The 12,009-nt window shown below is 37.1% G+C and overlaps 1 protein-coding gene across 10 annotated transcripts in view; it reads left to right on the plus strand.

The window, feature by feature from the left end:
* The window catches only part of htt (huntingtin), a 46,122-nt gene that overhangs the window by 24,891 nt on the left and 9,222 nt on the right, over positions 1 to 12,009 (plus strand). For 8 of the 10 annotated variants that reach the window (XM_077246547.1, XM_077246539.1, XM_077246540.1 and 5 more), the window contains 18 exons: positions 55 to 171; positions 309 to 431; positions 796 to 1,046; positions 2,219 to 2,361; positions 2,490 to 2,700; positions 3,489 to 3,624; positions 4,627 to 4,806; positions 4,896 to 5,072; positions 6,292 to 6,368; positions 6,487 to 6,625; positions 6,708 to 6,830; positions 6,916 to 7,126; positions 8,408 to 8,553; positions 9,560 to 9,737; positions 10,500 to 10,589; positions 10,663 to 10,847; positions 10,935 to 11,061; positions 11,857 to 11,960. In XM_077246547.1, coding sequence (XP_077102662.1) covers positions 55 to 171; positions 309 to 431; positions 796 to 1,046; positions 2,219 to 2,361; positions 2,490 to 2,700; positions 3,489 to 3,624; positions 4,627 to 4,806; positions 4,896 to 5,072; positions 6,292 to 6,368; positions 6,487 to 6,625; positions 6,708 to 6,830; positions 6,916 to 7,126; positions 8,408 to 8,553; positions 9,560 to 9,737; positions 10,500 to 10,589; positions 10,663 to 10,847; positions 10,935 to 11,061; positions 11,857 to 11,960 — 2,718 coding nt within the window. The remainder of the gene's footprint in view (positions 1 to 54; positions 172 to 308; positions 432 to 795; positions 1,047 to 2,218; positions 2,362 to 2,489; positions 2,701 to 3,488; positions 3,625 to 4,626; positions 4,807 to 4,895; positions 5,073 to 6,291; positions 6,369 to 6,486; positions 6,626 to 6,707; positions 6,831 to 6,915; positions 7,127 to 8,407; positions 8,554 to 9,559; positions 9,738 to 10,499; positions 10,590 to 10,662; positions 10,848 to 10,934; positions 11,062 to 11,856; positions 11,961 to 12,009) is intronic. The other 2 variants (XM_077246542.1, XM_077246543.1) reach the window with 2 other exon arrangements.

Consider the following 12,009-nt stretch of genomic DNA (forward strand, 5'->3'; position numbering starts at 1 on the left):
TACTCTTTACATTAATGGATTTATGTGTAAAATAATTCATGTTTGTGTTTTTAGGTGCTGGAGATGTTTATTCTGATCCTACAGCAGTGCCATAAAGAGAATGAAGATAAATGGAAGAGGCTTTCACGACAGATCGCTGACATCATCCTGCCAATGATCGGAAAACAGCAAGTGCGGCTCTGTTTTGACTTAGTGTCTTGATAGCATTATGTTTTAAAGCACCAGATTCATCTCCGATTCTGAATTCAGGCTAATGAACAGTTTTTAAGTAAATGTACTTTACATATTTGCTTCTGTGTGCTTGACAGATGCACCTGGACTCCCATGAGGCATTGGGCGTGTTAAACACACTGTTTGAGACAGTGGCCCCCTCCTCTCTACGGCCTGTAGACATGCTACTGAAGAGCATGTTCATCACACCATCTACCCTAGTGAGAATCAGTCACATATTACTTCCCTGATGTTATAGATATTATTATCAGTTGAATAGGATGTAGAGTGGCGGTCAAAAAGCAAGTAAATGTAAACTTTGTGGGCAAAAGTGTCTATTGTCAATAGTGTAGTGATGTATGAAGCTCATCTCACATAGAAGTCACTTTCAAACCAAGCAGCTTTTTATTTGTAAACCCAGCGAATTCTTGTGACAAACTTGCCTAAGGAAATTTTCACCCTCATTCCAAATTCTCAATTGTGCGGATTCTTATTGAAGTGACAAATATTTTCTGAACAATGGCAATTCTGACTGCATATTAACCCTGTAAAGAGGCTCACTTGTGTCCCTGTTATTTTCTGTAGGCATCAGTGGGTACGGGGCAGTTGTGGGTGTCTGGGATTCTCGCGATCCTGCGTGTTCTAATCTCGCAGTCCACAGAGGACATCATTCTGTCTCGTATTCAGGAGCTTTCACTGTCCCCATACCTCCTCTCCTGTCCCACCATCCGTCGATTGTGTGACGATGACTGCTCCCCTCCTGAAGCTCCACCTGCTACCATAGAAGACTCCAATGAAGAGCCGCCGCGTTTTCCTCCTGAGGAAACATTTGCTAGGTAATTGTTGGTCGCTGTCCTTTAAAGTCAGTCTGTGATTGTGGCAAAACAAATGCATACTACGGCACTGCTAAATAATGAAATATTAATTTTATAAAAAAATCAAATGTATTTCCTGAAACGTAAATCAGAGAAAAATTGCTAGGTTTTTGAATACATTTTAAAAACATTTATTTCATGCATGGTTAGTTTCCGACAGCGGCTGCGCGAGAAACCCTTAACACCTCAGCTAGGGTGCAAAATTAACAACTCCCAAGTGCAAAATGTGAAATGCATTGTTGTGAAAACGTTACATGGCTTGGTGCCAAAAAAAAATCTGCAGATTTGCAAAACAGCCTAATATTACCTATTTTGATGATGCTGAGTTTGAAAATATCAATATTCAAAATTTATCATTTAACTTACAATGTGCAAAGGAGTGAAAAATATTTTCAATTATTAATTAAATGCCAAAGAACTTTAAATAATCACAAGTTTATAAATATATAAACCTTATTAACAAAATCTGTATCTGTGTTTGGATGTAGTAAAAACACAAACAAATGTATCAGATGGGTAATGTTTGCATTTTCTTCTGTCACTGGCCATAATTCTAACCTTGAAATCAGGATTAGGTTTTCACTCATGTGTTTTCTGGTGATTATGGGATAGTACAAGACTTTTATTTTGAGAAAGTATGACGTGCTTGAGCAAAACAGACACTATTTTTGGAATCACCACCCATACATTTTGGATTTCATTCAGCAAATAAGATGCAGGGCAGTTTCTTCATTAATTTATCATTTTTATAATCTAAAGGATATTACAGTATCTCTTATCACAGCATTACTCTCTCTTTCTTTTTGCATACTGTTTGCACTTTTTAATGTAAACCTTGGGTCTGAGGTAAACGAAATTTCAATCCTCTGTATGTCCTGTACATATAGTAGAATTGACAATAATAACCTTGAACAATAATATATTAAATAATAGTAATAATTGTTGTTGTATAGTCATATTTCCACTTGTGTCTTTAGTTGATCACTTTTCTAGTGAAGATTAGTTGAATATAGCTAGAACATTTTCTATGTATTACAATATTACACAGAAAACAGTAGACAAACAACAAGACAAACACAGCAACAATATTAATAATTAATGAACACAATTATGAATCTCTTTTTATTTGTCAGGTTCTTATTGCAGTTGGTGGGGGTGTTGCTGGATGATATCGCCACGAAGCAGGTGAAAGTTGACATGAGCGAGCAGCAGCACACGTTCTACTGTCAGCAGCTGGGCACACTGCTCATGTGTTTGATCCACATTTTCAAATCAGGTATGCACTCATATGTCATCTCATATGTCCAAACTCATAAACAGGACCCTTTACCAGCTTAGCATACTTCATGATCTCGGTAAAGGGCTTGGTTTGAATGATCCCATTATTTCCCGTAAACCTACCAGGAATGTTCCGGCGGATCACTGCAGCGGGCAGCAGGCTGCTGAAGGCCGAGGGAGGGGAAGGGGGTCATTTTTATACCCTGGAGGGTCTGAACGGCCTGGTGCTCCAGCTCATCACCACGCACCCATCTCTGGTCCTGCTCTGGTGTCAGGTCCTTCTCATCATCAACTACACCAACTACACCTGGTGGTCCGAGGTGCATCAGACTCCCAAGTAAGACTACATACCAGCAGTGTAAGTTAGGAAAGCCGGTTTAATTGTTCTTATAGTTACGACCAGCCTAAGCAAAATTCTTGGTAGTTTTAGGAAGTCAAATGCTGTTTATAATGGCAAATAATGGCCTTTCACTGATTGCAAGTTATTATATTTGTATGCTGGGTATATACGCTTTGTAACTGCAATAAGATTCCAGCGACAAGCGATTTGTCTGTACACACCAGATGCGACTACTACAAGACCTGACAAAATCAGAAAAAAAAACCAACAGAAAAAAAAACGGCCAATCAGAAGAGCATATGGACGGGCTCTCTCTGCAAGTGCAAAATGGATATGTGCATAATCAAATTAATACATAGTACATCATTAAAACATTAAAAATACATATTGTGTGACTGAAACAGTCTTTGTGATAAATACACTTGTTTATTCACCATTCACAGTTTGGAAGTTCTTGTTTCCTTTAATTCATTTTTAATATCTGAGGTGAGTTATTCATTGTCGCTTTCCGTATGGCTATAAAAGTCACATTACTCATGTTAAATGTAATAAATCACATAATTAGTACCTGAGATTAACAGTCATACTTTGTATGTTGTTGTTCCAGCCATAAAGTCGCATTAATTGATACCATTTTTAGAATAGAATCCCCTGTTGCTCGATATGTATCTGGTTTAGGAGAACAACTCTAATTAACACAGAAAAAATACCTGTTATCACATCGTGTGGTTAGGACACGGTGTAAGAGGCAAAGATTGCAAATCATGTTTTCATCACTCCATTAGGAGGAACAGTCTATCCAGCACTAAGCTGCTGAGCCCGCACTCATCTGGAGAGGAGGAGAGGCCAGAGGGGAAGCTTGCTGTGTGTAACAGAGAAATTGTCCGACGAGGAGCCCTTATCCTCTTCTGTGACTATGTGGTGAGATTTCTCAAGCTTTTTAAAAAAAATAATCTCCTGAGGAGTTTTATTTTACTTACCATAACCACTCCATCCCCTAGCCTTGCCGGGCCACTAATACTGATGAACCGGTTAATTAACTGTTAATAAAACAAAATTTTAATTAGCACTAAATTGCACACTTCCAAAGTTTATTTTCGAACATATCTGTTACCTCTGAAGCCACCTTGGTAGCACCCCCAAGAACCCACACCACTGTTTTTAACATACTTTTCTCTGCAAGGACACATTGAATTGTACCAAAGTGACAATAAAGGCATTTATACTGTTACAGAAAGATTTCTATTTCAAATAAAAGCTTTTTTAAAACTTCTGTTGATTAAAGAATCCTGAAAAAAAACAATCACGGTTTTTACATAATACTAATCAAAACAGTTTTCAACATTTATAATAATAAATATATATATATATTAGCATATTAGAAGGATTTCTGAAGGATCATTTGAAACTGATAACATTGTTGAATTTTCAGCAGGCATTACTCACAGCAATAAATGACATAAAAAAAATATATATATATATACTTTTACTTCACAGTATTACTGTACTTTTTTTTTGGTGAGCATAAGAAACTTTTTTTTAAAAAAACATTTAAAGTTATTTACTGACAACAAACTTAAAAACAAAAACAAAAAACAACACTCATTCATTTGAAAAGGTAGAAGTGAAATTAAACACTAACTTTTTCTAATTTAAAAAAATTATAATTTTGAGAATTTCTATATATAGTATTACATTTATATTTAAGTATTTATAAATTATTATTTATTTTAAAGATGAACTTTAGTGATTGTACCGACCAATATATATATCCAATATCGGCTGATACTGATAATAATAAAAAACAACAACAACTATGTGGTACCATATATCATACAGTACATCTGTTTGCCAACCATACAATTCAGAATATATTTATATTCATAACACAAAAATTGTCATCTTTGAATTTTATCCTCTCAGTGTCAGAACCTGCATGACTCTGAGCATCTGACGTGGCTGACGGTGAATCATGTGAGCGATCTGATCAGTCTTTCCCATGAGCCTCCAGTGCAGGATCTCATCAGTGCTGTGCACCGAAATTCGGCAGCCAGCGGACTCTTCATACAGGCCATACAATCACGCTGCGACAACCTTTCTACTGTATGTACATGCACACTCACCGCATCTTTTTAATTTCATGCTGTGCTTATCTTTTCAGTCACTTATGTATTAAATGTGTAAATGTGCAGCCGGTGATGCTGAAGAAGACCCTGCAGTGTCTGGAGGGCATTCATCTAAGTCAGTCTGGGGCTCTGCTCATGCTATACGTAGACAAACTCCTCAACACGCCGTTCCGTGTGCTGGCTCGCATGGTGGACACACTCGCCTGCAGACGTGTGGAGATGCTGCTTGCCGAGACCCTGCAGGTAAAACACACAATAATGACTCGCTACCAGCTTATTTCACTGTCTGTGCCATTCGTTGCAATAAACTGTTAATAAATAAACCTAAAATCAATGCAACTAAAGCACAAAAACTAAATCGAATTAAATGAAAGAGTTGGATGCATCTCCCAATGGACCGTCTACCACTGTAATAGATTCAGAGAATTGACGACTGAACAACCATCTATATTGAGCGATTTTGTACTATGGCAACAAGTCATTTGGCTCCTTAATTATTGTTTTTATGATCCAGTTTCTTCTCAGTAATCTTTCAGTTAGAATCAAGATATATTATTTTGTCTAACTTGATCAAATACCACTAAATTAACGTTTCTTAACCTTTCTTACTCTGAGGCCCCTCATTGTCAAACATTGTCATATTCGAACGCCCCCAAAGATATTTCTGGTACTAATGCTGTAATGACAAAGCTGCTTATTTTCAGACTTTTCTATTTACAGAAACTAGAAGCAATTTAATTTAGTTTAATTATTTAATTACTTGTATGAATATTATTAATTAAATTTATAATAATATAAATTCATTACTTAAATAAAATTTTGAATAATTAAAATAACTATGTATAATTATGTGATTTTAAAATTATGTAATCAAAAATGTAATTCCAGAATTCCAGAAGATCCAATAACTCATTATTACCAATGAATTTACGTGACTTTTCTTGTCAATTGTGATTACAATGGTTTAAAGGGTTGGTTCACCAAAAACAATTGTCATCATTTACTCTCACCTTTATGTTGTTCCAAACCTGTATGCTTTTCTTTGTTCTGCTAAACACAAAAGATGATATTTTGAAAAATATGGGTAATCAGACAGTTGATGGGCCCCATTGACTTCCACTATATGGAAAAAAATGCTATGGAAGTCAATATTTGGTTACCGACATCCTTCAAAATATCTTCTTTTGTGTTCAGCAGAAGAAAGAAATTCAAACCGGTATGAATTTCTTTCTTCTGCTGAACACGAAAGAAGATATTTTGAAGGATGTGTGGAAGGATTTTGTGTTCAGCAGAAGAAAGAAATTCATACCGGTTTGGAACAACTTGAGATTGAGTAAATGATGACAGAATGAGTAAACTATCAATTTAAACCATCTTGCGTTTGAAATGATGAAACCACCCCTGATTGAGAACCACTGCACTAAATGATTATTGAGAATTATGTTTGCTCCTTCTACTGTAGAATAGTATCGCTCAGCTACCACTAGAGGAGCTGGACAGGATTCAGCAGTACCTGCAAACCAGTGGCCTTGCGCAAAGGTAAGGCAGCTTGCAGTTTCCTGTATCATCAATCTACTTCTAATCTGTTTGTTTTGTCCCTGTTTGTGAAAATCTCCTAATCCTGATTTTTAAAATGATTGTCTCTCTCTTATGTCAGGCATCAGCGGTTCTTCTCCCTGCTGGACAGGTTCAGAGCCACAGTTGCTGAAGATACCACAAGCCCTGTCGCCCCCATTTCCACACACCCACTGGATGGGGACCCACCCCCTCCCCCTGAAAATGTGGACCCCAATAAGGTATGACTTACAATGGTGGTTGTAAGCTGAAAACATCTTAGCTAAAACATAACATTGTTGCTATTGTGTGTGTGTATTGCAGGAGTGGTATGTTGCTCTGGTAAAATCTCAGTGTTGTTTGAGGGGTGAAGGAGCTCTGTATGAAACTACTGAGCTGCTGACAAAACTTCCCCAATCTGACCTAAACACAATCATGACCTGCAAGGTAAAGACCAAAAATATGCATATCTCTCTCTTTTTTTTTTTTTTTTACTCAAACAAACACTGATGTTGTATTATTGTATTTGCAGGACTTCAACCTGTGTCTGCTGGCATCATGTCTGAGTGTTGGGGTACAGAGTGTATGTAAGGATCATGGGGTGGTTTTATTTGACACTGCTCAAGAGGTGGCCTTTGAGAGATTGGCTGGTGTCTTAGAGCTCCTCCCCTCGCCTCATCAGCCCCTCCTTCCCTCCGCTAAGACGTCCGCGGACTACTTGCAGAAGCTTTATCAAGTATACGGTGAGTCAAAATCAGAATAAATTAGTTTGGCTGAATCAGGGGTTCCTAAACTTTTTTTAAAAAATATTTCTTGCAAATTAATATTTTAGTAACACAAAAGTGTTGAAAATTATACAAATGTGTAAATAAAGTTAAGCTAATGCAATACCATTACAACTCACAGAAAACATAAAATCACGAGGTGCTTGCGTGTAAATGAACACAGTGCCGCGCTTCACTCTGAAACATGTAGCACAACAGAATACTTATTTAAATCACAGCCTTTGATTTGATTATTGCACTAAGCTATATCGCTATTTCTGATTTTATTCACACCTGCAAACTTGTCGCTTTTCGGCGACAATCGCCGTTTTCTTGGTCAATTGGTTCATTTACGTGAATCGTGTTGAACCGGAGTGTTTTTTTAAGGGGGGTGTAGGCCATTATTCCTGCCGACCAAAATTTCGTTATTTCAAATGTAGGCGCGTTGCGCGTGGTAAGCGCGCTCATAATCCGCCGGAGCCCCCATTGCCCAATATCAAATTGCAAACGTAATGCAAGCGGAAGGAAACTGCTCGTTATTGTGTGGTTGACGGACCGTTTATCAGTTTGGACCAAAGCAGCGCGAGACGATCTTGATCAAGCGACACTGTTACTACACAGCGCTAATAAGAGATCCAGTAAAGGAAGCATTTGAATTTGCAACAGAAGTAATAACATCGCTGCGACTCCTGCGAGATCTAGTGAGAAACATTCACATTTCTCCGTTATTAACGGATCAAACAGCACTGACGTGGAAACCAGGAAGAAACATTGTGCCATGAATTAACTATCCAGTGTCCGGAGATCAGCAACATTCACCAGGGATTTACATGTATTTACATTCACATTAATCAAATATTAGCTGTTCATCAACTAACAAACCCCCAGCATTTCCCTCATAAACCCCTGTTTGGGAAACCCTCAGCTAAATGACAAGCACATCCCCTCCTGTACGTTAGGTGGTGCTGATCAACATACAAATGTCTACAGTACTGTAATCAAGATAAGGGCTATTTTGTTTAGCATTGCTATGGTTACTGCAAAATTCCCATTCCTCTATTTGTGTTATCTCATGGTTTTGATGGCGTTATTGTTATTATTCCAACATGGTGAAAATAGTAATAATAAATAATGAGTAGGTGTGTCTAAACTTTCGTAGGTGTAAGTACATGGGAATTATCCTTTGTGGCCAATGCTGTAAATTATGGTGAAGTTGTAATGAACACACAGTCATTGCCTGTGTTTATGTGTGTGTTGCAGGTGAGCCTGGGTTTTATCAGACAGTGTTGAGTCTGTGTGGCGTGTTGAGTCAGTACCTGCTGTCTCTGTCCAAATTGCCGTCCTCACTACACATTCCCAAAGACAGAGAGACACTTATTACCACCTTCAGCACCCTCGCTATAGAGGTAAGAATGATGAAGCCTTCCCAAATAAAATAATTTTATAGGGAACATTCTAGTAGATGACCGATATGGATCATTTGATGGCAGATACCAATATTTTGGAGAGCGGAATGGCCCATTGCCAATACAAAGTTGATTCAGGCCTATGTGGTATCACAATACTTAATTTAAAGATAGTAAATAACACTCGGCGCTGCTATGTAAGTTATATTTACTAAACTTGAAATAAATAATTTGAAAATGAATGGAATTCATAAATGACAATAAACAAATATATACATGGATATCTTCTTATATAATCGTATATTAGAATTATTATAATTTTTCTTACAAATAAAGAAATTAAAAACACTGTCCACTAACAGGGTGCACTCAGTTATCTGGTAAGTTTGTGTACACTAAGAATAGACAGAGTCAGTAAATCTAGCAACGTTTTTATTATATTTAATTTAATGTACATTTATTGCACTATACACTTTTTGTTATATTACCTTGGCATTAAATTACATCTTTAAATGAGTGTTTCTAATATAATGGCTGAGGGGGTGACGATAAAATTTGTCATCGTTCTCCTGTTCTGACCAACATTATAAATCTATCGCCAATTTTTCCCTCTTTTGTAGAGTCATAGAAAGTCTATTGTATATTGTTTTCCTTTTGTTATTGGAGCAAATGGGAACATAAAAATTATATTTACTGTCGTTTCCCTTCACCACTAATAGAAGTTTTCCCAAGTATGATGACTTTCGCTTCTGAGAACCCCAGAAATGCGTACATGGGGGTCCATGGGAGCTCCGGGGTGACTGCACTCAGGCAATGCTGTTCTCAATGCTGTCAAAATAAAAGTCCATGCACTGTCAAAATAAAATTTTGACATTTATTGACCCCCCCAAAAAACGTATTGGCTGATAAGTAAAAAATATCAGCTGATATATCGACCTTTGTGATATATTGACATTGATTGAAAGATGATAAAATGGTAATATGGTTTCTCTTTCTGTCTCTGTAGGTGGTGGTTTGGCGTTTGCTGCAGGATCAGCTGCCTCTGAGTGTGGACATGCAGATGAGTCTGTCGTGTCTGTGTCTGGCTCTCCAGCAGCCAGTGGTGTGGACACACTTTGCCTCTCACTCCTACCTCACACACACCTGCTCAATCATCCAATGTATACAGCTCCTCATCCATGCAGGTTTGTGTTACAAAGCTCTAGGGAACGCAGCCAAAGACTACGATATACAAAGATGGTGCATTCATATTACTTATGAATGGGAGAAAGTGCAATGCGCAATGAGTCTTGCCTTCTAAATAAAAGATTGCCAATTGGTAAAACAAATTACTATTAAACCTTTGACAAAATCACAGCAGAACATTAAAATCTCCTTTGCCGCTGACCTAGAGAATGCAGTTATCATGTATAGGTTTGAAATAAAACAGTCTTTCATAAAAAGTCTTTTCAAGCACACAGTTTCGTTATTTCTGTGTTGTAAATATTAAAATTATCACAGAAGTACTGAGAAAAAAATTATATTTGGAATATACACACTGATGTCTACGGAAGTGATCAAAAGAGAGCAAATCATCTTTGGAAAGTGACTTGACCCTAGACGACAGTAGATGGCGACAAGTGTTAAAACAATTATTTGTCATTGAATCATTCTTTCAAGAGATTTGTTCTAAAAGGCTGATTCATCCAGTCATTTTTTTTTTGTTGATAATTAATTAAACATTTTAAGTAGACTGCAGCAATTGAGATTTTGTCTGAACCTAAATTGCATGTTATTTTGTTTAGTTGTCCGTTCAGAATCGTGGGAAAATCGTGATGTCTATTTGAAGCAAAAAAAATGGCGAATCTCAATTTACCCATAATCGTGCAGCTCTAACTTAAACCTAATAAAAATGCAATTGAAATTGATATTCATTTTGTAATTATGATTATGTGTGTGTCACGCAGTCTCTGTTGGTCCTGGTGACCAACTTCTGAGGCCGGAGCGGAAAACATCAAACACAGAACAGTCAGAAGACCAGTTGGACTCTGCAGACAGTGAGTTAATGCACACGTTACATTGATCAATGATGACCACAACAACAAGCGTTAATGATTCTGTAATTTTCAGACCAGCGTGAATGGCGGTGTTGTGAGATCATGGCTGAGCTGGTTGAAGGTCTACAGAGTGTGTTGGCTCTGGGTCACCATAGAAACAAGAACATCCCAGCATTCCTTACGCCCACCCTACAGAACGTCATCATCAGCCTGGCCAGGCTTCCCCTTGTGAACAGCTACACCCGAATCCCACCACTGGTGAGAGAGTGATTGAGCGTGTATTTATAGATTGTGTGCAAGTGTGTTTAAAACTGTATGAAAATATTCATGTCTTTGAATGAACAGGTCTGGAAGCTGGGCTGGTCCCCCAGGCTGAGTGGAGATTTTGGCACAGCATTGCCAGAGATCCCTGTGGAGTTCCTGCAGGAGAAAGATGTCTTCAGAGAGTTTCTCTACCGCATTAACACTCTGGGTATGACATGAGAGACTCATTTCAGAGTTGTTTGTCTATTTAAAAGTAGTCATGAAATGGGATTTTGAGTTACCTTACAGGATTTGGGAAGCAAATGCAGAGGAAAAATCAAATGTATACATTACCGGTCAAAAGTTTGGAAACATTACTATTTTTAATGTAAAAAAAAAAAAAAGTATCTTATGCTCATCAAGCCTGCATTTTATTTGATCAAAAATACAGAAACAAAACCGTAATATTGTGAAATATTATTATTATAATTTCAAAAAACAATTTTAATATGAAAATCTGAATATATTTTAAAATATAATTTAAAGTATAAAGCTGAATTTTCATCGGCCGATACTCCAGTCTACAGTGTCACATGATCCTTCATAAATCATTCTAATATATGCAGATTTATTGTCAATGTTGGAAACATTTGTGCTGCTTAATATTTTTTCTAACATGTCATACTTTTTTCAGGATTCTTTGATGAATAAAAAGTTAAAAAAAAAGAGCAGCATTTATTATTATATACAAACACATTTGACGTGTGTTTGTATATGTATATTTATAGATAGATAGATAGATTTATGAAACTCTTTATGCATTTTAATATTTCAAATTCTTATAATAATTAATATGAAATTAGTTGGCAAGGTGTTTCCTTCAGTTATTTAACGAAATATAGATGAAAATGCTTTATGATCTATCACTGTGTGTTGACATGTATCAAGCCTCATGTATAGTCCAGCCTTTTGTATAGTTCATTATTATTGAACCGCTTGATTTGCTCTTGTGGTCTCCTTGCAGGCTGGAGTAGTCGGACACAGTTTGAGGAGACGTGGGCCACTCTTTTGGGGGTGCTGGTCACTCAGCCAATCACGATGGACCAAGAGGAGGAAACCCAGCAAGAGGTAAATCATTAAATTTTTGCCAAAAAGACTGGAAGCACTCTTCCAGGTT

Source organism: Siphateles boraxobius, unplaced genomic scaffold (genome assembly GCF_051911475.1).
Source record: "Siphateles boraxobius isolate OS27281-9 unplaced genomic scaffold, OSU_SipBor_1 29, whole genome shotgun sequence".
NCBI lineage: Eukaryota > Metazoa > Chordata > Actinopteri > Cypriniformes > Leuciscidae > Siphateles > Siphateles boraxobius.